Genomic DNA, 27,854 nt, shown 5'->3' with positions numbered 1-27,854 from the left:
GCTGTCTCTCTTAACTCCTTTCTGCTCAGATGTCAGGCTATCACAGGCTCTCCTCCATCATCCTATGTGAGATAGGACCTTTCTTCCATAATTTCCTATTGCTNATATACCACTTAGGAATTTTACATGAGCATTTTCTGAAGTGTTTTCTTATAGGATTCTGAATAGAATAAATAATCCCCCTTTTTTTTTTCCTATCCAGTGAGTATAATGCTTCAAATTAGGAATTTTCAAGTTAAAGCATACAGGCTAAATTCAGGCTACTATCTGTTATGGGGAACAGAATTTTACTTACAGAGGTATTATTATTAAAATCATTGATTTAAAATTATTGTTTTTAAGTTTGAAATTATTGTTAACAGTTAAAAATTATAATGGAAAGAAATAATGTAGTAAAAATAAAATTTAAATAACAGTATNTACTTACAGAGGTATTATTATTAAAATCATTGATTTAAAATTATTGTTTTTAAGTTTGAAATTATTGTTAAATATTTCAATTGTTCAATTGTTAAAAATTATAATGGAAAGAAATAATGTAGTAAAAATAAAATTAAAATAACAGTATAAACATTATATAAACATTATAAAAACATTATAAAAAAACATTATAAAATCTCTTTAAAATGTATTAGTCTAGTACATTAATATTTATAATACTAATATCTGTCCCTTGATAGTGTCTGAACCCCACCCCCAGCTCTACAGCAAGGAGAGGGTAAAAATGATCAAAGCTAATGTGTTTATTGATCTGCCTTTCCATTTGACCTTTCCCCTCAACACCAGTGTTTATTACACTGATTTAAGAATATATAAGTGTGAGCATTTCCTGTTTACTGTTTCAGATTCTCTTCCCAAGAGATTTCATAATTCTCATGCTAGAAATATGTATCTCAGCTAGATTTCTAAAGTATGTTTTGTAATCTTAACTCAAGGAGCCATAAATTAGTGACACAGACACATTTCAGATGCGGTATCAATATTTCATGGAGATGGGCTCTCCTACGCCAAATCAATAACTATTTCAATAAAGTCTACGGTCGCTGAATTTTCATATTGTACTTAGAAAGTAACAGAAGTGTTTCAGCAACTCTGTGACCTTAATTCTCAATTCCAATTCATGCTGTAACTCAGTACTTCTGAAAGCTCTTTATTGCATACTTTTCAAAAAATGCCATTTCTGCAGATTCTTAAAGATTTAAATTTTAGAATCCCAACCTTCTTCTATTCACTTGGGCTTTGGGATGAAGTGGGAGTAGAAAGGGGACACAGAATACAAACGTTTCCCAGCTTCCCTTTCAAACATTATTGCTAGTCCTTCGCTGCTTATAGTCCGGTTTCCCCATCCTTATCCTCACAGCTCTGTCTCTATGCCTTAACCTCAAGAATTTGTAAGTAAGAGCCCACAAAGAGATAAATCCTAAATTTAACCTAAAGTACTTCTGAACATAGACGTGAAAGGCCACCTGCAGGCACTGATTCTCACTGGAATTTGCTGAATAAGTTAATACAATTTAAAATAAATGTGCTTCATTACAAAGGGGTGTTAGTCTCTCATAAATTCTCTAAGCCTCAAATAACAAAAGTAGTAAAAAAAAAAAAGAAAAGAAAAGAAAAAGAAAAGTTTCAGTAGAGCCATTTATGCCAGGGGAGTCAGGTATAATCATTATCGTAACTATAGCAACACTCATTTACAAGGAATGTTCTATTTTCTAGGCATCATGTTCCATCAAAGGATACTGACCCCCTTTGCAAAATCTTCCCCATCATGAAATGAATGTATTAGGTCATCACATTTTTCTTTTATCAACCCTCACCGTTTGTACTGATTTCATGCTTACCAAGAAAACTATGATCTGGCTTCATTTATGGGTCTGTCTACAGGAAGGAAAAAAAAATGTGATGATCATATGGAATTCAAGTTTCCCTCTTATAGGATAAGGATATGGGGAATATGGAAAATGTTTTTGATGGGGGCTCCTGGGTGGCTCAGCTGGTTAAGGGTCTAACTTCAACTCAGGTTATGATCTTGCACTCCATGAGTTCGAGCTCACTTCAGGCTCTGTGCTCACAGCTCAGAGCCTGAAGCCTACTTTGGATTCTGTGTCTCCCTCTCTCTCTGCCCCTCCCCGGCTTGTGCCCTCTCTCTTTCTCAAAAATAAATAAACAGTAAAAAAGAAAGACAAAAAGAAAATATTTTTGATGATAATGTGACTTGCCATCTAAGAACATCTATAGGAAATAGACATGCTGGTTAGTCTGGTCACTGGAACAAAAAATTCTTAGTTTTACTGAACAATCTGCCATTCTGTTGTCTACCTCAGTTACTGTGTATTTGTATTCCTCCCCTGGATGCAAAGCAGTGTGTGTGGTGCTTCATCAGGCTGAATCAGATCTGGCGGTCCTTATCACTACTCCTGGCAGCTTTCAAAAAGGAATCAGAAACACTATAAACTGTGTGATTCCAACCCAAAGACATTCTGGACAAGGCAAAACTACAGAGACAGTGAAAAGAGTGGTGGCTGCCAAGGAAGAGAGGAAAGGAGGGAGGAAAAGGTAGAGACACAGGACATTCAGAGCAGTGAATCTATTCTGTATCCTATAAAGTGATAGAGAGATGCCATTAGACATTAGTTCAAACACACAGAAAGCACACCAGCAATAGGAAACCTCATGTGAACTATGAGTTTAGGACATTTACAATGTGTCCTTGTTGGTTTGCTGGTTGCCACAAATGTGCCACTTCTGGGACAAGATGCTGATAGTGGGGGAAGCTGTGGGGGGATGGGCAATGTGGGACTCCGCTCTGTATCTCCTGCCTAGTTTCGCTGCGGATGTAAAACTGCTCTAGCCAAACATAAAGTCTATCTTTTAAAATAGACATTTTCATGATTACGATCTCTAAAATAACACAGATTTTTAAAAACCAGCATAACCATCAAACACTGCATAGAAGAAAGAAATCCCAATATTCATTCTTAGAGCACAGATCTTGATTTTGTAGCCCCAAAGGATTCACTCACATAATTGCTGACAAATGATGCTACACTGCACAAATGTATATTTAATTTTATCAAATGCAACACAGGATTGACAACCTCGTTTCAATTTTCTAGATGAGGAAGTGTGGCCCTAAGTGCTAAATCTCTTGCCCGAAGGGCACACAGTTATACTAAGATTCAAACTGGTCAGTCTGATCCCATAATATGAGCTCTACATGAATCTATCCTCTTGAAAAAGTGACATCTCTATCCTTACCCTCTGGACAGGGTCACTACCCTCATTTTTAGAATATCTGTTATTCACTGAATATTCACAATGCTCAGTGCCCTGCATTGCTTATATTATTTAGTTCTTAACAAGAACTGCATGATATAAGACTCATTAGCTTTTGTGAGCCAAAGGTAAGAAATGGCGAGGTTGTCTGGGAAAGATCAAATCATCTTGATCATGTTTCAAAATGAATGTGTCACATGAAGTCTATGCTCCTTTCACAGGGATATGTTTCTTTTAAGACTAGAAAAGTGACTGTTCTTTCTCATTCTGATCTTCCCTTCCACTTAAAAGGGAAAAAAATCATATAAACTGCTATGAAATTATACTTCTACATTGCCATTTTTTCAATTTTCATAAATTCTGTCTCGAATATAAGGAAGAGGAATAAGGATTTAGCTTGTATAAAATTTTCATTCAATAAATACACAAGGCCCCTCCTGTGTAACTGGAATGACAGCAGTGAAAACGTAGGATAGCCTCCTATCCTCATGGAGCTTATACTTCCAGGGGAAATGGACATATAGTGAAAGCGGTAGATAATGCTTGGAAGAAAAATAAATCAGAATGAAGGGTTAGAGGTTGAAGATGCCTGTACCATATTTTGATGGTACAATCGGAGGAAGTCTGCTTCATAGATAACATTAAAGCAGCTAAGAGACAGGCGTGAGTCAATTTTTTTTTCAGGTGTAAATCAGCTATTATTTTGACAAAACATTGAGGGTACATAAAACACTTCTGCACCGTTAACCCAGATCAGTGTCTGACTGATATTCCAAGCATAAATATTGAGAATCCCCTTCTCTGTAGGACTTTATACACGGTGCTCAAAGGTTAAGTTTGTGTAGTAAGAAATAACTGTTATAGAGCACATGCTTTTCTCACAGAAGAAATACTCATGCATTCATTAAACTTTTCTTATTGTAATTGATGCATGGTAACTAAAAGTTTAGCCATCTGATATCTGAAGCTTCTTCTGGAAACTTGTAAGTGAAAGATACTTTGCTAGAGAGAGGTAGTGAAAAACTGATACCTGTCAACCTGAACTCAAGGGAAGACACAGAATTAAAAAGTAAGTGTCAATCTAAAAATTATGAAATGATGGCCGACTAGGGCTGGGTGGCTCAGAGTGAACTAACAAAGATGTTTAGTCATCTTTGATAGCATTCAGAATGTGAGAGAACCGTAGCTTCATAAATAGACCCAACTTTGTCTGATTCAACAATGACATGTTCGGTGTACACTGTTAAAAATGTACAATGTGGCATATTTTCTAGGATTGTTTAAAATTAGTCTTCTTGGTTTTTGAAAGACTAAGCTTTAGCCATCTAGATCCATCACTTTGAGAAATAACATTCCCTGGGCTCACTGGACTGCTGACTTAATCAGTTTTCTGAATCATTTGGGGCTACAAAAAATCAAAATCTATACTCTAATAATGAGTGTTAAGATTTCTTTCTTCTATACAGCGTTTTGAGGTTATGTTGATGTATCGGTCAAAGCATCCTGCATAATATGCATCATCTCACATCTAATTTCCATACCTCTTTAAAGGTACTATCAGATTCTCCATGTATTTTAAGTGAAGCTCTTGATTTCAGGAAAAGGGTATGCTGAATTATTAAGATGGTGTTTTATACGTTTAATCTGAACACCGTAATGATTAAAATGAGCTAATCCAATAAAATTATCGCTATACGAGTATAAATATATAAATAAGCAAAAATCCATTACTCTGTAAGATCTTCTATCTTTTTCTCCACCAGGGTCGGGGGCACATTGGAAACGATGACCTGCATGTCCAGCTGATTGACCACAGAGACCTGCAGGAAGGAGAACCAGAGTCCATTGAGAACTAATGAGCATTTCTATAACCCATTTCTTTCCTACTGTGCATAGACCCAGTGGTTTCCCATTTTTCATTTAGGAATAAGTATCTTTAGTTAGACAATCATCATTAGACGTTGGGGCAGGTGGATAAACTATCGTTTACTTACAAGTTACAGAACCCTAAGTGACTTCTACTGTTGTCGGCTTGTGATTTTTTTGTTTGTTGGTTACTGCCTAAAGCACGAGAGAAGATATGTTTATGTTTCTAATTGGGTTACTTAAGAACACTCAGTATAATGGAAAACACAGCTTTTATAAATCTCGGGAGAGCATTTATCCAGTGTGACTAAGCAGCTGAGACATGAGTAGTTAGAATAACTCATTCTATGGGATCACTATACAGTCCTCATGTCTGCTTCAGCCAATTCTGGGTTTGCTACATCCCTGAATATTGGCTTTGTGTACCATGTACAACAAAGGTATTTATTTAAATGTTTAAGATTCCTAGATTTTATTTATGTTACTTTCCCAGTACAGTGTTTAGGCAAATATTTCTAGAAGTGAACAGGTCAATTTATAAGCAATTCTGCTTATAAAATTCTGCTTATAAAGAATTTTTTTAAATACATATTTCTATCATTGTTGGGATCAACCTCTGTAACAGATTAAAATTACAAGAAAGAGTCAAAAGAAGAAAAAGGTACATTTGTGAAGCACAACTTTCTAAAACAGGGTTGAAAATGCACATACGATTTCTGAGTTAATTCTTCCTAATGAGCTTCTTAACTTCCTTCTTTTATCAATTTATTCCCATATAGTTTAGATAGCACTGGCCAATAAAAAAATTAACATAAGCCACACATCCATGCAGATATGTAATTTAAAAGTTTCTGCTACCCATAATAGAAAGATAAAAAATTGTGAAAGCCATTTAATAATACACTGATCCCAATATATTAATAGACTTTCATTTCGGCACATAATCCACACAAAACAACTTGTCGAGACATTTTACGTTTTTTCTATGAAGTCTTCGAAACCCGGTGTGCACTGTATACTTACAGTCCATCTCAAGGTCACATGGCCACATTTCAGGTGCTCAGTCTGCACAGAAGGCACAGGACCAGCACACTGGGTAGCGAAGCTCTAGAGATACTCGCCTTCTCTTGCTTAGACTCGTCACTGTGTCCCCTGACTGCCTCTGGTGCCATCTCATTTTTCTTGAAAAGGCAGAGGCATCTTTATCATCATTTTTAGATAGCTTTGTAGAGTCTTTGATACAACACCAGAAGTGAAGTGCTAGTCTGAGTGTGAAATTGAAAATCGGGTTTAGTTATGTCAAAACACATTTATCTGTCTTCCACTGTCAATGGATCCAAATGGTCATTTGGATATTAGTGGTTCATTGAGTAACACCAATTCTTTGAATATTGACACATTACATAATACAATATCAAGAAAAAGTCACATTCTTTAATATGGCCACATTCGCATGGTCTTTGAGTAATGGGAAGCTGTCTGGCTGACAGTGGTGACTGACTATAACTTTCCAAAATTCTTTTTATTTTTTTATTGATTTTAGTTTTATTTATCTTATTTTTAAGTTTGTCTATTTATTTTTTGAGAGAGAGAATGCACACGAGCAGGGGAGGGGCAGAGAGAGGGAGAAAGAATCCCAAGCAGGCTCTGCACTGTGAGCACAGAGCATGACATGGCGCTTGATCCCACAAAGATCATGCGAGATCATGACCTGAGCTGAAGTCAGACGCTTAACTGACTGAGCCACCCAGGCACCCCCAAGCTTTCCAGTATTCTACTTTGCACTTGGAAGCTTTGATGCTATCAGGAGCCACAAATACTGTCCATTGACTTCCTTGAACTGACAGCCTCTCTTCATTCAATTTTGATGTCTATCAAATATTCAAGTTTGAATAACCATTTTTTATCTCGAGTTATTTTTTCAAAGGAAAAGCTATTCCTTAAACAAAAACAAAACCAAAGCATAGCCAATTCAGCTTACATAGTGCTTCTCCTTCAGATTGCCCTTCTGCTTCCTTAAACAGCACAAGTGATCTAAGCATACATTCCATCTCAGTACACAACATAATGGAAAGGTATTTAGTCAAGAGTGGAAGTTTCTTAAAATTAATCAGTTTTGCTGAGTAAGAGTAAGGGCACTTTTCATGCTTTTTTCTTCCTGTTCATGTATGAATATAGTGGTGCAAATACAATAGAGTGAAAAGTCCAACAATGTCCTGGAATTCTCATGAAAAATATTTCTGACTCCACCAAACCCTGAAATTATGTGGGGGATCCTCGACATTCCATGGATCACACTTTGAATACTGCCCATTTACGTAGTGAAAGTGAGGTGATTCATCCACTGAAAGGGCACTGAGTACCCTCTGTATGTCAAGAATTATTCTGGGCACTTCAGATACATCAGGGAATGAAATAATTAATTAAAAACAACAACAAAAGAACTACCCTCATGGAGTTTTTATGTGGAAATATGAACATGAGTATAAGTCCCTTGTAAAGAGAAGACAATGAAGAGGTACCAGGTGACATTCGAGGCTGCAGTTTGGAACTGGATGGCCGGAGGAGGCTTCATTGTGAAATACATCCTTGCCAATATTTGGAGGAGATGAGGGAGCTAGTTCTGAACACCTTGGGGAAAAGAACTTTATAGATAGATGCACTGCAAAATCTCAGAATTGAGGGCATGTCTGGCTGTTTGGGGAACAGCAAGTTGTCCAGTATTACTGGGTCTGAATGTCTGAAATGGAGATAGAAAATGAGGTCAATGAAGGCCAGATTACCCAGGGCCTCATAGTCTTCTGTAATGACTTAGAATTTCTCTGGAAGACCTGGGACAATAAAAAAAGGTTTTGAGTAGAGAAATGGTAACACCTGAATTACCTTATAAGGGATCACTTTGGCTGCTATATTAATACCAGACTTGACTAGGGCAAGAGCAGAAGCACAGGGGCAAGTTACTGAGTTTGTGAAATGATACAGGTGAAATATGAGGGTGGTTTCAACCAAGCTGTAACAGGAGAAGGGTTGAAAAATGTGCAGATTATATGTGTAGGTGTGTGTGAATGTTTTATATATATATATATATATGACACACATAAATAATATACATATGAACATAAATATTAATTATTAATACAATAATATAAATTAATGTGTTATATATATGACACATATATAAATAATACCACAGTATTTACTGAGGGATTCAATATGTGGCTTAGGAGAGAAAGGAATCAAGAGCTCTTTAGCCTAAGGAACACACAGATGATCTGGCCACTGAGTAAACCTGAGGACCTGAGGGGACTGGGAGGGACGGCAGAGGGAAGCGATATGATGAGGAAGAGGAGTTCAGATCAGCTTAAATAGGCATCTTCATCTGACTTTCCAGTGTCCACACAGATCTATGAATTTGCTGTTCAAAAATGAGCTTTGGGGACAAGACACAAATGGACTGTTCTTTAGTATACAGATGACATTTTAAAGTTTTGTTTACTGAATGAATTTACTGAGTCCGTGAGAACAGATAGAAAAGAGAATTAATGTCTGACCCTGAAGAAACATCAATATTAAAAGGCCAGGAGAGGAAAATGAACTGGAGAGGAGACTGAGAAGGGACAAGCAGTGAGGTAAGAGATGACCACAGGAGAACATGGCCCGAAATCCTCGAAAAGGTAATAACCCGTGGAGTATTGCTGATGGTTCAAATATGATGAAGACTGACATTACCAGTGAATTTAGTAACATAGAAGTTCTGGATAAGGGGTTGGAGTAGAATCATAATTAGAGAGGGTTCAAGAGAGAGATTCTATGGTGAAAAACCAGAGCCCCCTTCACCAGTGAGTTTTTCTGGAAAGAGGAACATAGACATGAAGTGGTAGTTGGAAGGAGATGTAGGTCAAAAGGGTTTTTAATGTATGGCTTGAAGATGGAACCCGTCATGATTATGGGAATAATCAAATAAAGGGGAGATTGATATTGCTCATGGATAAAAGAAACAAGAGAGCAGCTGAAACGATGTCCCAGAGCTGGTGGATGGGGACTGGACTTGTTGTACAGGCAGAAGTAATGACAGGAGCATAGAGAACTCCTCTAAGTGAGCAGGGAAGAAGGCAGAGAATATATGGGGATACATTCTGGTAGGTCAGTAGGGTTGGTGGTGGGGGGTGCAGGAGTAGCCTTCTAATGCTTTAATTTTATGCACGTTCGGTATTACTTCCAAAGATTGGGAGGTTTGACATGGAGGTTACAGAGGGAATGCATTCACCGGTAATGGCAGAAATAGCAGGTTTCTAGTGGATGCAATAGGGAGTTAAAGGCACTGGAGGAAAGGCATTCAGGGGGTTGTGAATTCAGGATACTGCGGGAATCATCTCTGTGTATGAAACTGCCAAAAATCGGGACAACGGAATTGCTGAAAATGGTAACAGTAACCAGAAACTGAACTCACGGAGTGTGTTGTGGGGGGGACCCAAGGTTTGGGAGATCACAGCAACAATGTGAAGGAGGCAGTGAGTGACAGGCTCAGACAGGAAGCACCAAGGCTGGATCACAGGAAGAGGAAAGGTCTAGAAGTGACCATGTCATACTCGAGGGTCCCCCTTGGTCAGCATGTGATGTGAGTGTGTGGCAAACAGAAACACAAAAGAACTGGACAGAAGCCACTACTTCGGAAGCCCTCAGTGTGAGGTGTGTCCTCGGGGAAGAACAGATTCCCAGTAAGCAGGAAGGTGTCTTCAAAATTAAAACTCTTACCTTCACTCACTCCTGCTAAAAATTTTCCAATGCTTTCCCACTAATTTTAAGAAAAAGTTCCAGGTTTGTTAACATGACTGACAGCTGTCACATGAGCCACCTACTGCCACGCACAGCCCCGGCTCTAGGCTCTCAGGCACTTGCCCTTGTTCGCTGCTCCAGGCTGAGTAATAGCTTTCAGGGCCTCAGCCTGTCACCATTTGTCTTCCTTCTTAGTTCAGGCTCATGGTGTTCTCTTGACATCAATGCCTTTTTCTCCCTCTTTATATATATATAGCGCACACACACACATATACACATATATGGTAGTTTTAAAGGCATAGTTTTTTATTTCCGCACAACAGTTTATAGAGTTAAGAAACCCATAATCTTTGCATTGCTTATGTACATACTACACATGACACATCGTATATGTCAAACTGCCCTTGGGAGTGCCCTACCACTGAGATTATGTCCAGACTAAGAAAAAGTAGAGGAAAACAATGTTCTTGACGGAGCCAAATATAACTTAGTCAAGGATCATCAAGGCCATCATTGGGGATTTGGGTCAAATAAGGAAATTACATCTAATGGAACAGGAATTTGCTTCAAAACATTTCCTTTTGTTTTCTTAATTACAAAAGGTCTAAAAGGAATTTAAACAGTAATACAAATTTCATACATTTTAATTTCTCCAGCACAACTCTGTAAACCATTTAAAATTTTTATGGAGCATCAGCCAACTCTACATGAAAAATGAGATGTGCAGATCAAATACCAATCCAATGCTTGTAGAATTGCTGTCACAGTCATATATAAAAACATATCATATATAAAAACAAATGTGAAAAAAAAAAGCACAGCCTTAAAGCTATACTTTTATATCCTAAGTTATAGCTATTAACAACCTGGATGAAAATCAATCCCATCTAGGTTATAGAAAACCTATATGGATTAAACTTAAAAGTTCTTGAGTTCGGGCGCCTGGGTGTCTCATTTGATTAAGCATCTGACTCTTAGGCTCAGGTTATGATCTCATGGTTCGAGCGCAATGTGGGGCTCTGTGCCGACAGTGCAGAGCCTGCTTGGGATTCTGTCTCTCCCTCTCTCTCTGCTCCTCCTCTGCTTGTTTTCTCTCTTTCTCTCTCAAAATAAATAAATAAAACTTAAAAAAAAATAATTCTATGGGTTGAAAGCACTGACCATGGGGTAATTGCACACAGGTCCGCTAATCTCAGCTTTCATCTACTTACCAGCACATCTGCTTTGCCACTTAGTCCCTGCCCATAGTTGTCAGTCGCAATGACTTGGAATTTGAAGTAGGACCTTCTCATGTTGTGGAAGAGCATAGCGGTTTTGATGAGCCCTGTATACGTTTCTACCACAAATCCTTCCTTTCCCTCTTTAATTGGCGGAATGATCAGTCGGTACGCCATGGCACTATAATTGCCAGTATCTTTGTCAGTAGCCTGGGAGGGAAAAAACACAGGGTATAAATAAGCAGGAAAAAAAAAACCTGTATTAAAGGGCTTATTTCTAAGACTGATGTTCTTTTGTGATAATAACACAAGACAACCCTCCTAACTGTCTATTGTTCTGGATATCATTGTGTAGATTATCAGGGTTTGTGTCCACAGGGATGAATGATAATGACTACCCAATTGTGAATTTCAAGGACACAGACACTAACTGAGTCCAGCAGGTGAATCAAGTGTTTTGATTGGCATGTCTGATGCATTCCACTCTGGGCTGGGATCCAAATTGGTTTAAGGATGGGATTGATTGTTTACCTAGCCATTGTCTTGTGTAATAGGCATAGCATGTGGTAGTGCCTTTCAGCTCACACATTTCCTAAAGGGGAAAAAATAAAATAATGCACTAAAATCTCTCAGATGATAAGAAGAATAAAAGTTGAAAACCAGTAAGTGCAGAGATATATAAAGATCCTAATTAGTAAGTGCCATGTCATAATTAGAGAAGGTTAGAATACTAATTGCTCCTTTTTAATGATTCTATATCCTGATTAATCAGATTTGTTCCTAGTTGTAGGTACTAATGATCTACATGTTAAGGTTTCTTAATATTTAGAATTTTAAAAAGGTAAATAGTTCTTTGGATTTTTTTTAAGTGAAAGTTTGAGGATAATATATTAGTCTGGCTTTATGGCTCCTACCTCAGATGTTTCAGAACTCGAATTTGAGAATTATTTCATAGTGAAATACTGGGATGAGGAATAATGGATAGGAGAGTCTTATTGAATTTATACAAGGTTACATACACCTGATTCATAATACTAGATATATAAGTTTTATATTATTCTTATTCTTATTATTTTCATTATCTAGTTTTTCTTACTTTTACTAAAGATATTATTAAATGTCACGTACCAAGCATTTCTGATCTGTCATCACAATGCTAAGGATTCTACAAAGCATCATTTTGTAAAATAAAAACTCTGAGAAATGTATTATTCCAATTATATAAATTAATGCTGTCTAGTAAAACTTTCTATGATAATGGAAATGCCCTAAATGTGTTCTGTCCAACACAGCAGACACTGGCCACAGATGACCACTGAACACTTGAAATCAGGCTCATGTGACTCAGAAGTCGAAATTTTAATTATAATTAAATTTATAGGGCCAAAGGCTACATAGTAGGTGATAAAGTTGGGATATAAATAATGACAATAATAGTGAATGTATGTTAAGGGTTACCATGGGCTTGACTCTCCACCTTCAAGTTCTCTATATATGTGTTCAACCATTGAAAACATTTCAGGATAACTACCTTTCTGTTAAACAAGGTAACGGAAAGTAAACAAACAAAGACCTATTTTACTTCAGGATAAAATATTTCTTGAATTTTCTAAGAAGTCAGATGAACTGAGCTCATCCCCATGGATGGCCTATGTTTCATATAATGGCTAAGCTGAGTTTAGGCATTAGAAGGACAGTAATTAGATTTCAACATTAGATCACATTATCACTAAAAGGGGAAGAAGAATAAAGAAAAAATAGTTATAAAAGTGTTTCTTTTTAAGCTTTGAACTCAGAGGTTTTATTCATTTAATAAAGGAGAGCATAAAAAAAATAAAGAGTCCATTCCCAACTAAAATTAAAATCGGAGTTTGAATCAAGTAATTAAAGAGATTTCTTTTGCATACGATGTGCTAACTTGGGAGCAATGCCAAATTGGTCAAAGATTTGGTTGAGTATTATCCTTTAACTTGTAATTAGCATCAGTGTTTCCACTGAAATAAATGTTTTACTGTTACTGCAAATGACAGTGAGGTATTAAAAATGCACTGAAATGTACAAATCATAAGTACACAGCCCAATGAAATTCTGCAAACTATACACATCTGTGTGAGTAGCAAATGCTTCAGGAAAGAAAACATTACCAGCATCCCAGAATGTTCTCCATGTCCTCAAACCATACCTACTCCCCAGGGAAACCACTGTCCCCATTTCTAACAGCATTCATTAGTTGTGCCTCTTTTAAAATGTTAGGTTGATAGGATTACACATTATGTTCTCTTTTCTGTCTGAAATCTTTTACTCAGTTTTGTGTGGTGAAATTCTAAAGCCTTCTGTTTTTAAATTTTTATAGCATTTTAAATAATTTTATTTCATCTGTACTACAATACCATGAGCTAGATATTATTATTCCCTATTTACCTGTGAAACATGTGAAACTCTGGTGGTTATCTATCTAATCCACTTAGCTCTTTCTGTGGCTCAGGATTTGAATTCCAGTCATTCCGACTCTAGAAACTAAGTCCAATTCACCACATTATGCCCTGCTCCCAAGTACTTAGAGCTAACATCTAGTCCTGTCCTTTTTTTTTAATTTTTAAAAAATTTTTGTAATTTGAAGTTGACACACAAAGTTACATTAGTTTCAGGTGATTCAACATCTCGGTATGTTACACTGTGCTCACCCCCAGTGGAGCTACCATCTGTCACCATATAGGTCTCTTGCAATATCATCGATGACATTCCTTATGCTGTGACTTTCATCCCTGTAACTTATCCATTCCAAAACTGGAAGCCTGTACCTCCTCCTCCCCTTCACCCCTTTTGCTCATCCCCTGCACCCCTCCACCATCCACCATCAGTTTGTTCTCTGTATTCATAGATCTGATTCTGCTTTATGTTTGTTTACTTATTTGTATTTTTTATGATTCCACAGATGAGTGAAATTTTATGCTACTTGTCTTTCTCAGGCAAACAAACCTTTGTAATTTAAAATAAGCCCTGTAGCACAGCACAATCATAGTTAGGAAAGGAAAGGTGGTTACAATAAAAGCATTGTGATTGCTTGGCACATGAAGTTTCTTTGCGTGGTTCTTACTGATTAACTTACAATTTCAGTAAACAAGTAATTTCACTTTCCAGTGTTCCTACTTCATTAAATTAAGGTAATCACAAAGAAGACATATTTTATCTTAACAGGTTAAGGTGCTTTTTCAAACACACCGCGGCAGGAGGGACGGGAGGCTTGGGAGACAAGTTGACCAATGTAAAGCCATTTTGGCTTTAGGCTGACCCTGAACTTAAACATCAGCAGGTCGCAAAAAGAGTCACAAGACCCAACTCGTGGAAGACTACTAGACCCCATGCTATCTGGCAATAAAAGCCACAAGGCTGGGCATTCTTAACACTGCTCCCTGGGTTAATTCCACAACCCTAAGACAATGCAAAAACGAATAGCCCAATGTAAGTAATAAACCCCAAGTTAAAGAGTTACCCCTTCCTGATATGGTTAGCTAATTTTAGAAAGTTTATAAAACCCTTCATTAGAGTTAAAGGGGGGTTCCTCTTCCCCGTCTGGGAAGGGAGATCGATACTTTGTGGAGCATCTCCTTTCTTATTTCTATACCTAATAGATCTTTGTCCTGCTCTCTAAACGGCTTGCTCTTGAATTCTTTCACAAAGCCAAGAACCTTCCCTCTCAGTGCCTTGGCCCTTCTGGGGTCAGTACTGTTCCTGAAGCAAGTAACCGTTTGATGCAAAAGTTTGGGTATGAAATTAGCAATTACTACTTAGAAATATCTAATTTCTTTTATGATTTTTTCATGGTATATTTGGAACAAATTGTCAAAAAAGTGAGATACAAGGATTTTAAAAAATGTTTACCAGATATTTTTCCAAAAGTATAAACTACTATCATATTAATGTTGTCAGTAATGACTTCACTTTGCGTTTCTATTTCTTTGCATAGTCTTCATCCTTTTTAGAATCAAAAATATCGCATTTCAGAAAGAATGAAATCTGGCCATTTGTAGCAACGTGGGTGGAACTCGAGGGTGTTATGCTAAGTGAAATAAGTCAGGCAGGGGGCGCCTGGGTGGCTTAGTCGGTTAAGCGTCCGACTTTCGCTTAGGTCATGATCTCGCGTTCGTGGGTTCGAGCCCCGCGTCGGGCTCTGTGCTGACTGCCAGCTCAGAGCCTGGAGCCTGTTTCAGTCTGTGACTCCCTCTCTCTCTGACCCTCCCCTGCTCACACTGTCTCTCTCTCTCTCCTAGAAATAAACAAAATATTTAAAAAAAATTAAAAAAAAAAGAAATAAGTCAGGCAGAGAAGGACAGATACCATATGTGTTCACTCTTATGTGGAGCAGGAGAAACTTAAAAGAGGACCATGGGGAAGGGAGAGGGGGAGAGGGAAAAAAAAGGAGAGGGAAGGAAACACACTAGAAATAAACTCTTAAATACTAAGAACAAACTGAGGGCTGATAGGGGTGGGGGAGAGGGGAAAAGAGGTGATGCCCATGAAGGAGGGCACTTGTTGGGATGAACACTGGGTGTTATATAGAAACCAACTTGACAATAAACTATAAAAGAAAAAAAAGAAAAAAAGAAAAAATCTTTCAGAAAACAGGCATTGATGATGGTTTCTCAGGATCATTAACATTCTTTCAAATCTCCCTCCTCTCTACATATAGTTGGATACTACCCAGTTAGACAGTGAATGATAAAAATTCCAATAAGTATCATGCTTAGAAGCAATTTAAAGTTTTTTTTCAATTTTGAGTGTAGTTAATTTTCAACAAACACATCTTTGAGGACTGAAACCTGTCTATAAGATGTACCTGTTCAATGTTGGGTAGGTACACTGGAGTCACACATAATTAACAATCAAATGCTCCTGCATGGTATCAATGAAAAGACGTGGTATATTTACATAATAAGTTACACAAAAAATCCTGATAAAAAATTCAGAACACAATATTAAATCTGGTTTCAGATGTGAAAAGTGAGAGTTTCAGCAGAGTTTACTGTAACTATTTGCTTCCTATATTTAATAATTTTAAATTTACTTTTGGGTTTGTTTGTTTTTATATTGTGTTTTAGAGAGAAATGGACTCAAAAGTTGCATGTGATTTTGAAAAAATAATCACTCAGAGTTTGTTTTCCTTATTCATAAAATGAAAAAAATATTAATCAACAAATATTATTTCAGGATAAAAAATATATATCTCCAAGTAAGTATAACTATTATAATTTAATATCTTACCATAATATTCAAAAATTTTAATTCTTCATTTCATATTTACCAATGAATATGCAAGTTTAAGCACAAAATTTCTTTAAGCTTTTTACTCCAGACATGTTATCATGAGATTGTAACTTCCTTAAAACAATCAATGTTTTCAAGATGCATGTACTTTGTTCTTTCCTTTTTAAAAATTTATTTTGAGAGAGACAGCATACTGCATGCAAGCATGAGTGAGGGAGGGGCAGACAGAGACTGAGAGAGAGAATCCTAAGCAGGCTCCATGCTGTTTGCGCAGAGCCTGTTGTGGGACTTGATCCTACAAATCATGAGGTCATTACCTGAGCCAAAATCAAAAGGTTGATGCTTAACTGAGCCACCCAAGTGCCCCTCCCATTCGGTAACTTTTATTGTTATTATTTTATAGATAAAGGAATGAAGACACAGAGAGATAAGTTGCTTTCCTACAATCCCAATGACAGTTGATAGAACAGTTGGGGAGGCCTCAGTCTAAAACCTATATTGAAACCACGATGCTTAATATGTCACACTAAGTACTAGGACTGAGCCTCAATGAACACAACAGCAAGTGCTAGATAAAAGGTGACAAGAAGTCTTTCTATACATGTCAGAGACACAGAAAGAAAATAATAGATATGCAGGCCACAAATTAAGTGAAGGCAAGAATACAAAAATCTTAGTGCTGATAGTAGTTCCACTTAGAGGGCATTTTGCTCATCTAGGTGAGCTTCACATTGATGAGGCTGTGATTGGCTCAGGAACAGGAAACAGTACCTTAAGCTTACTCATGCCAGTGAGACTAACACTACCTTTCCCAGAATGCTAAATTCTCACTTTATGGCAAGTGAGAAATTCATCTCTTGTTTCTAGCCATCACTGTCCCAAACCTGCTAAGAAAATCTCCAGGCTTAAACTTTGATGTTGATTGCAGGCAGGAAAAAACTTTCCTGAGAATCAATCCAATCAACACAAGCCCTCACTGGAGTCTATAGCCTTCATTCACATGCTATCAGTTTCCTCAATTCAAGGAGAAATCATAATATTCAGAATTTGTAAATCCAGTAGTCCTAGACTCTACTTGAATAAACAGAAAAAAATACAACTGAGAATTTGAGAAAAGTGATATGTCACTGATAATGGCTTAGCCTCCTCACAGAAGTGCTTTTTCAAAACAACACCCCCAATTTATGCCTCAAATAATCCTAACACAGAAGTTACAAGAAAGATAAAAAGTTAGAGTAAAATCATCCTCAAAACGAAGAAGCAACAAAATACCACAAAAAAAGTTTTGTTGAAAAAAAAAAAGCAAAATCATACCCATAAAGGGAATTAGAAGGCACAGAGTACAAAGCAACTATGATCAGTATGTTTCAGTAAATAGGCATCTTAAAAATAAGGGAAAAATGAGAGTAGTTGCATATAAATAAGTTTCTTATAGAAAAGAAGAAACAGTAATTGAAATGAAAAACTCAGAGATGAAGCTGTTAGCATAGGTGTAGATGATGAGAGAATTAGTGAACTGAATGACAGGAAAGAAGAAGTGACCCAGAATGCCTTACAGAGCAAAAACACACATAAACCTGAAAGCAAATTTGAGCCCTAGCATTTAGTGATAAAGTTTAGCAGACATCTAATCAAAAGTTCAAGCAGAGAGACTAGATCATTATTTTCCACAACTGATTAAAAAACAGCTATCAACATATTTAAGAAGTCCAATGAAGCGCAACAGGACAAGCACAAAGTGCCCTACAACATCGTGTACACACAGCAGAACATGTGCTCCCCGCCGCCAACAGAAAGCGGAGCCACGCGGGTCTCAGCGGGAGTAGAGTGGCGGCTGACTTCTTGATGACAACACTGAGCGGAAGGAGGGAAGTATCTTCAAAGTGCCCGGAGTAAATGGCTGCACACACGTAGAATTCTAGACTTAATGAAAATGTCTTTCAAAAACATGAATGAAATAAACACTTTTTCAGACAATCTCAGAGTGGCATGAAAAGGTAACCATGGAAAGTTCTACATTGTGCTCCTTAAATGAAATGACTCCAGTGGAAAATCTAAGATATAGGAAGACGTGAAAAAGCAAAGAAAGTATTAAATATTTAAACAACTCTACTTAAGCATGGACTCTACAATGTAATAATTGTATTACTGTGTGTGGCTAAAAATATAGACTAAGATATCCGAAAACAATTACATAGATTTCAATGGGAAGGACTTACTATAAATGTCTGAAGATTCTAAATAATATTCAGGGTAGAGGGTACATTTGTATTTTTAGGTATGTGTATGTTAAAATTTCTAAGGTAATACTTATTAAATAAGACAGAGTATATAATGTCTCAAATGCACTTAGGATACATGCGGAAATGAAAAAATATCTATCCAAAAGAATACATAAAAATGAGAGGAAAACAAATACAGAAAACAAAACAAGACAGGACAGGGGAAATCAAAAAAAAAAAAAAAGTAGTAGCGGGTAAAAATCTATCATATTTGCAATTAGAATGAACATAATTCAATCTTCTACTTAACAGACCAGGTTAATCACACTGGATAGAATATACTCTAATGTATAATATAGCATCCCTAAAAGAAGGAAAGTGATTAGAAACATAAGTCAAAATTCATTGATATTTTAAATATAGAACCTATTTAATTTCATATAGAAATTTACCTTTCTGGCTTTTGGTGGGGGGAGGGGTGGAGAAAGAACTGATATTTAAAGATGTTAACAAAGGACATCGGCATGCCTCTGTTGGTTGAGTGTTTGACTCTTGGTTTCAGCTCAGGTCATGATCTCACAATTTTAAGACTGAGCCCTAGGTCTGCGCTGATGGCGCAGAGCCTGCTGGGAATTATCTCTCTCCCTCTCAGTCTTCCTCTCCCCAACTCACACTCCCTATCTGTCTCTACATAAATAAACTTAAAAAATCTTTAAAGGTACATAAATAAAAGGTACATGTAACAATATTAGAGGTTAATCCCGATGCATTCAGTGTGGCTGAGAATGAGTTTCACTATTTGCCTGAGATGTCATCACAGAACTTAAGCATGGATAAAACAAAAGAGCTAAATAGTATTTTATAAATAAACTATTATCAATATAACCTGCATTGTGTCCTAAAAAATGGGGGAAATTCCTAATGATATTCTAAGAAAGGGGAAAAAATAAGTGAAAAAAAAATTACAAGTTGATTACATCATTTTTAGATAGTAGTAATGAGACACCTAACAAGCTTGGTTAAACTAACACCTAAAAATTAAAGCTGGCTCATCATGAAAATTGTAACAGAATCAAATCTGCTGCAGAATCGATGCCACTTGAATTATTCCATCAGCTTCTTTATAATAAAAAATGTAGACTGGGCTCTGGGCAGTCTTTATTATCTGGAAGAGGTAACCTTGGACGATTCAATTCACAGACTTTGGGGAGTTTCTGTTAGCAAGCAAAATCAGGGAAGTTATGTCTAGAGTTGTTTTAAAAGAATGAAAATCAGAAATGAATATTATAATTATACCTGTTGTAATTATATTTCTAAATGAAAGCTAAGACACAGGAAACCAATTATGAATTTCTAAGACTTCATCTGGAAATTTTAATGCACACAGGTGCCCAACATTAAGAGAAAATCACCAAATAATCGCCTCTATCGTACAGGGGTGTAGGTGAGCCCATTAATTTTCTAGCAGCCTAAATAACTGTTCCCCTCTGTTGCGTAAATGAATACTATGAATGTGGAAATATTAGTGGAATAATTAGTGATATCCTAAGAACTTCCAAAGCCCATTAAAGTCCAATAATGCTAACTTTTAAATTCAGCTTTTCAATTAGACCCCATTTTAACATTTAACAGCACTGAAGGTTCACTTTCCCTGAAATAGAGTGAAAGTATTTTAGAATGTCAGGGTAAAAACACTCAAATTCCACATTTCCACATACTAATGTCATTGTGTCAAGCTGTGTTTGCAAGGGGCAAAAAGAAGGAGGTAAACTACTTTACCTTGGCTCTCATATTTTCTGGAACTACAAAGAAATCTTCATTTTAATCTCTTAAAGACAATACATATGTCCAACATATGATAAAATATGACTGAGGAAAGAAGGAAAATGTCAGGTGGACTGGTCTATTTATAAGGCTATTCAAGACTTACAAGGGAAAAAGGCAGAAAAAGAGGACATAAACATTTTAAATAAGAAAGTGTAATGTCTGGTTTTGTTTCTTTTTGTTGTTGTTGTTTGTTGGTTTGTTTGTTTGGATGTCAAAAAAGTGACTACAGTACAATACTTCCTAATTCCAATATGTCGACTTGCTATTTGTATAGATAAGTAAAAGTGTAATATAATTCAGAGATATTCTAATGAGTAAAATAAGACTTACTGTAGAAACAACAATTTAATAATGGAATGTAGACACAAGCAACACAATTTGAATGACAATGACCTTTTCAGGAGTTTTACTGCTATTTTATTATAGCTAGATTTGTCAAAGCTTACTCTTAAAAAGTGGTGCCCAATATCATGCGATAGTTCCTATTTGAAAAATTAACAGTCTATATCACTGAGATGTAGAGTCTTTGGGAGGATGACTTACTCAAGGTAAAGCAACTAATTATTGTGTTATACTTTGAGGATTTTATTGTTTGCTTTCTTTTTTCTTTTCGATTGTGTCTTAAGTGTCTCTTCCACAAATAATTCTTGAGTCTTTCTTTCACTAATAGCTGAAAATCTCCATGTTGCCTTTTTCAATTGTATACCCAATAAAGAACTGAAACAAAAAAAAAATCGATTTGCCTCTTAAAAAAAAAAAAAGAAAAGAAAAGAAAAATTAAAGAGACGGAAGAACAGAAATTTTTTTTTTGCCTTTTATCATTTTTAAAGTTATACTCTGAAATATGTTTTATTACAGGAGGCATGAGATTTAAACATAGGAAAGACTTGCATTTATGTGATCATAGGAATTTTTTTAAAGTTTTATTTTCTTTTCCTTGTAAAATCTTCAGAAAGTAAATATCACTTCAAAAATAATTGCTGTGTTCATTTCTTCATCATTGCTACTATCATGACTGATCATGTATTCCCTAATGAGGCTATGAAATGGACTCTGATATATTTGTTCTACCTTTTCATCCAGGTGGGAAAGAATTAAACTGTGCTCCATTCAACACAAGGAACAACGGAAGATACGTGTACAATTCGAGCCCTCTATCTGAGAGAGGAAAACGATCTTTTGATGTTGATTCTGAATCAGAGAATGTTAAGGGTTTTTGGTGAAAGGTCACTTATTATTGGAATGTTTAAGAAGTTTGTATTGTTGCAATAATTCTGTAGCTATGAATACCAATCCTTCCTCATTCAAAGCAAAGTAAATGACATACTCTTCATTTCTCACCCTGTGTTCTTTCTCAGTTACATTACAATAGATCAAGCCAAGGCAAATAAAATGCCATCTTTTCAGCTCCTGGGCTCCTGTCCATCTTCTGGCTGTGTGCTGATCCCTCCCACTGTCGTCTGCCTGTCTGGCAAGGGCACCCCACCCACTCATGAACTGAGTCAGAGATCTTGGCAGCCATCATCTGGTCCTTGGCCTCCCCACTTCCTGTCCATCAGCAAGCATTCTGCATTGGAGATCTGCAATATTCCTCAGTTTGCACACTATCTATGAAGCAATACTGCCCAAAGAGGCTCTCATGACTCATTTTTCAGCCCAGCCACAGGGATGGCTGGGAGCCCCATCTGCCAGATGAGGGACATTATGACACCTACACAAAATAGTCTCAGTCTGATCCCAGGGCACCACTCCAACTCCTTGCCCTACATGTACCTCTACTTAGATTTCCCCCAAACCATACTACCTAGCTTTTCCCTCTGAACAATCTATGTTCTTTTATGATTCTGACCCTTTGCTTACTCAGTTTCTTCTAATTTTAAATGTCTCTTATAGGGGCATGTGGGTGGGTCAGCCTGGTGAGCACTCGACTTTGGCTGAGGTCATGATCTCACAGTTCATGGGTTCCAGCCCCGCATCAGGCTCTGTGCTGACAGCTCAGAGCCTGGAGCCTGCTTCAGACTCTGTCTCCCTCTCTCTCTGTCCTTCCCCTGCTTATAAGCGCACACTCTCTCTCTCTCTCTCTCAAAAATAAATAAACATTAAAAAAATTAAAAATATATCTCTTGCCCGCTAGGCCAAATGATGCTCCCTCTTGGACTATATTATGGTATGTATGTGTGCTCGCACGCACACACTGAATATATGTATTATAATATATATGTTATAATATTGAACAATGAAGCTAAGCCTCAGCATAATGGCTAATTTTCTCAAGGCTGCCTTGACTCCCTGAGCGGCAGTGCTGTTTCCACCAGGATGTTCCTACTACTATATTTTATATATTTTTACCATGCATGTTATATAGTATTTGTGTCTTCATCACACATAATATTTATTTCTTAATTTTCTTATTCTTTTATACTTTTGTCCCTTAGTTTCCAGATTGATCAGTAAAGCTCCTTCAGAAACAAAAAATTAAAATTTAAATGAGGATATATAACATGCTTTTTTCCATCCTCTTGAATACAAACTTTTTTATTTTTTTATTTTTTTTTTTTGAATACAAACTTTTTTAAAGCTTACTTTTGTTCCCAACATTAAATTATTTAAGACAGTTTATCCTTCATGTGTTCAAAAATTTGGACCACCCTGGTCATAAAAAGATTTCAGTATCCTTTCATTTAAACATCCTCATTTATGTTTTTACAATTTTAAAGCAGAATTAATGTTGCAAGATAAAGAATGGCATTTTCATTACTGCAAGAGGGTTTAGAAAATGAATAATGTATAAGAAGCCTATTTATCCTTCAATTATTAAGTTGAAGAGAGAATCAGGGGAACCTGATAGCAAGGCACTTGCAAATTAAATCCGAATGTGGAGGCTTCTGTGCGTTCTCTCTGACGTTTGCCCATTTAAGACGGAATCAACAAGCACAAACAAAAAGCTTTACTACAAAAAGCAAAACCTTTATCATTGCTCTTTAATGAGTATGTCAAAGGAAAATGGAATTCAATTTATAAACCTTTTACTTTAGAAAATAAGTGGAGAACCTTCAAAAATACACTGAATATAAAGTACTAGGATGAAACTAATGATTAGCAGCAGAAAAGCCTTTAGGACCATTAAAGTGACACTAATTATACAGAAACCCATATTGATGGATTGGAATGGTGCTATTTACACATGGAATGATAAAATCGGCCTCCTTGCATATGTATACATTGCAACATTTTAATGTAAACAACACATTAAACTACAACAAAAATTGCTATTTGCAAAGTCCTTCATTTAAATTTGTGGTGTTTCAGAAACCTCCATCTCTCTCTCTCTCTCCCTCTCCTGCTGTCTCTCTCTCTCCCTCTCCCGCGCTCTCTCTCTCTCCACATATGTCTCTCTCTCTCTCCATGTATATATACACACATCGTATAGGTATATATGATGTATGTATATGTAAACATGTATGCACATACATCTATTCTTTCAATTTTATAACAATGTGTTTTATGTCCAACATCTAACAAGTTTGATAAGAAGAAACAGCTATAACATTAAAATTCCTGTTACTATTATTTTTTGTTGGTTGAAATTCTAAAAGGAATTGGCCTGCCAACAATATGCTACAGAGCAGCTTGGACAACATCACCATTACACCTTGAGATAATATGCAAACTATTAGTATTCCCAATTGCTAATTTTTAGAAATATTTTTAGTTTTTGAGAAACATGGATGAGATTGTAAACTTTAGCAAAATTATTTAAATTATTTTGTTTTTCACTGTTTTCCTTTTNACTACAAAGCTGTCGTCATCAAGACAGTATGGTATTGGCACAAAAACAGACACATAGACCAAACATTCCTAAATCAGTTTCTTTATTTCTTTTTGACTTCCTAAATCAAAGTATTCATTCATTGTTTAAATTTTCTTAATGTTTATTTCTTTTTGACAGAAACAGACAGAGCACAAGCAGGGGAAAGGACAGAGAGAGAGAGGGAGACACAGAATCTGAAGCAGGCTCCAGGCTCTGAGCTGTCAGCACAGAGCTTGACATGGACCTGGGCCTCAAACCCATAAACTGTGAGATCATTACCTGAGCTGGGTTGAAAGCTCAATCAACAGAGCCACCCAGGTTCCTCTTCATGTAATTATTCTTGCTCTGTGTTGTTTGTACAGATGAAAAGTGGTAACCACTTAAATGACCAATTGTCTTTTATTATGTGCCTAATAAAGTACTTGATTACTTCTTGTTTGTTACAAAAATATCAGAAAATGCTATTAATAAAGGAATATTATAAACTCTATTATATCCATGTATAGCCATTATTAATATCTTTATATATGCCCTTTTATATTTACTATATATACATATACTTCCTGTAACCAGGATCATATAATATGTATGGCTTTATAACCTCTTATTTTTAGTCATTAGTCAGTTATATAAAATTTTTTTTAGATTTTAAAGAAAAAGTATATTTCTATTTCAAAAAAACCCATAATAGAGTAGGATTTTTTAAAAATTGTAATAAACAAATATTCCTCTTTTTAAAAACTGGCATATTTTTAAGGGATGCGTGAAATCTATAAATTGCTGTATCAGTATTGTCAAGGCTCAAAAGATAGTTACTAGGTTGCTCCTATACCTTAGCTATTGTAAACAATGCTTCAATAAACAAAAGGGTGCTTATATGTTTTTGATTTAGGGCTTATGTTTTCTTTGTGTAAATACCCAGTTGTGGAATTACTGGATCACAGGGTAGCTCTATTTTTAATATTTGAAGAACCTCCATACTGTTTTCCCTGTGGCTTCATGGGTTCCTTTTTCTCCACATCCTCACTGACACCTGTTGTTTCTCGTGTTTTTGATTTTAGCCTTTCTGACAGGTGTGAGGTGGTGTCTCATTGTGGTTTTGATGTGCATTTCCCTATAGGTGAGTGATGTGAGCATCCTTTCATGTGTCTGTTGGCTGTCTGGATGTTGACAGACAAATGGGTAAGAAAGACATGGTGAAACACACCATGGATTATTACACAGCCATCAAAAAGGATGGGATTTGGCATTTGCAACAATATGGATGGACCTAGAGGGTGTTATGCTAGGTGAAGTCAAACTGAAAAAGGCAAATACCACAGGACTTCACTGACTGTGGAATCTAAAAAACAAAACAAATGAATAAACAAACAAAAAACAGAATCAGACCTATAAATACAGAGAGCAAACGGGGGCTGCCAGAGGGGAGGTGACTGTGGGGAAGGGCAAGATGGATGAAAGATAGAGGAGGTAGAGCCTTCTAGTGATGGAATGAATCAGTCATGGAAAGAAAAGGCACAGAACAGGGAATCCAGTCAATGATACTGTAACAGTGCTGTGTGGTGACAGATGGTAGCCATGCTTGTGTTGAGTGTAGCACAATTTACAGAGACGCTGAATCACTGTGTTGTGTTCCTGAAATGAATGTCACACTGTGGATCAACTATATACACATGGGGGGAAAAAAGAAAGTTACTAGATGACATTCATATTTGATAAAATTGTTAGTTTTTGTTTCTTTTGCTTCAGTGAAGAAATAGCATTGGTCAATCTGTCTTTAGCTTAATTGCCTTTGGCCAATACGCAGTAATCTAAATATTTCTTCAGCCAATTAAGACCTGGCAATGACAATGATTGGAATTTAATCGATGTGGATTGAGTGTCAGCACTAAAGAAGTGTAATGAATAAAAGCTTATACTCAAGAAAGATCTGGCAAAGCATAAGAGATAAGTGTGTCCAAAGTGCTCTGCTTTTGCTAAGGACCTTGCAAATAGGCACTCATTTCATTTTCTTAACTCTGGTTGGTAGAAAGAACAAAAGCCACCCTGTAGATGCCGTTCCTGAGCTGTATCCAGGACAGTAAATGACCCCACATCATACAGCTGGTGAACAGACCCTGGAATCTTTGACTCCTAGGCCCATGCAAGATTCGCCAGGCTACTGACTTTATGGAGGGAAGTAGGTGTTGGACTGAAGGTTCTCTCCAGGCCCTTGCTTCAGAGAGAGAGAACACCTGCCCAATAGATTTCATTAAAGATTGGAAGTTACATTTCTCACTTTTTTTTCTCCATCTGTGAAGATATTCATCTGAGTCAGTAAGGAATTAAATTAAGACAAGTAGCTTTCTCTCGGCCTCTCTCTTTTAGGACCAAGCAGAATACAAACACTGACAAAAAAGAGCATTGTTTCTATCCCTGGGGGATTCTGCTTCATGAAATGACACAGTAAAAAAGAATTCACTGCTTTCATTGCATTTAGTGCTAATGAGACCCTTACAAATGTAGGGGAGCTTGCCCAGTTTCATCGTGTTCCTTTCCTTCTGTCGTTAGTTATCCCTAATTTTCATGATGCCTATTAACACAACATAACATGAATGTCTTCAGGAGGTGCCAGGAAAGGTTATTTGTCATGCTGTGATTCATTAAAGCTAGAGAAAGGACTCTTTCATTTTTCAACTTTTTAACAGATAATTCATTTTATAATCCTGAAAGATAAATTTTCTGCTATTCAGAACTTTCTATTAATATTTTTCTTTGAAAAATGGCATTTTTGACCATATCTATCTACAAAGGGGAAGTTAAGAAATCTATTTAGCATTCCTAAGTGGCTAGCCATTTCCAGTTTGTGATTATTTTTATATTGCTTTGGTACCTTCTTTCTGAAAAGGTTTAAGAAACTTTACTGAGTTTTTCATTATTTTTGTTAAGAAAATTTCAAGTTTTTTCCCCACTTCTCAGACATTGATTAATTACTAGACAAAAACTTCACCCAATTTTATGTTTTTCCTCTGGTACGGTGTGATAAGGACCAAAAACTCCAATATTCCCTTTGAAAACATATTCTTTTTTAAAAGTTTTTTACTTATTTTGAGAGAGACAGTGCAAGAGGGGAGGGACACGGGCACACACACACACACACACACACACACACACACACACACACACACAGAATCCCATGTAGGCTCCACACTCAGCACAGAGCCCAACGTGGGGCTCAAACTCCCAAACTCTGAGATCACGACCCGAGCCAAAACCAAGAGTTATTCGTTTCGCCACCTGAGATCATGACCAAGCCATCTAGGCACCCCTAAAGAAATATTCTTTTGAAAACTGTTCTCTGGATAAGTTGATACAGAAACTAAAGACTGAAGTTTCTCTTAGCTATGTTGTTAGGTTTTGCTATTCAGTACCTTACATCTGTATCTGGACAGATTATTCTCTTTATCTTAAAGTTGCTATGATTTCCATAGGAAATTCCCATATGGAAGGGTAATACCAACCATCAATAATTATTAAGAAAATATGTAGAAAAATACTTCATAGTGCAATGTTAAGGTAATACTACTCATTTAAAACATAAAAATATGGGGGTGC

The 27,854-nt window shown here is 36.5% G+C and overlaps 1 protein-coding gene across 8 annotated transcripts in view; it reads right to left on the bottom strand.

Moving 5' to 3' along the window:
• The window catches only part of PCDH15 (protocadherin related 15), a 752,236-nt gene that overhangs the window by 63,421 nt on the left and 660,961 nt on the right, over nucleotides 1-27,854 (bottom strand). For all 8 annotated transcript variants that reach the window (XM_077755213.1, XM_077755212.1, XM_077755209.1 and 5 more), the window contains 2 exons: nucleotides 11,130-11,345; nucleotides 5,008-5,096 (listed from right to left, as the gene is read on the bottom strand). In XM_077755213.1, coding sequence (XP_077611339.1) covers nucleotides 5,008-5,096; nucleotides 11,130-11,345 — 305 coding nt within the window. The remainder of the gene's footprint in view (nucleotides 1-5,007; nucleotides 5,097-11,129; nucleotides 11,346-27,854) is intronic.

The sequence above is a fragment of the Crocuta crocuta genome, unplaced genomic scaffold (assembly GCF_008692635.1).
Source record: "Crocuta crocuta isolate KB4526 unplaced genomic scaffold, BGI_CrCroc_1.0 scaffold2, whole genome shotgun sequence".
In the NCBI taxonomy this organism is placed as follows: Eukaryota; Metazoa; Chordata; class Mammalia; order Carnivora; family Hyaenidae; genus Crocuta; species Crocuta crocuta.
Note: the sequence above shows the minus strand (reverse complement) of the source record. Positions and strands in the feature narration are given on the sequence as shown.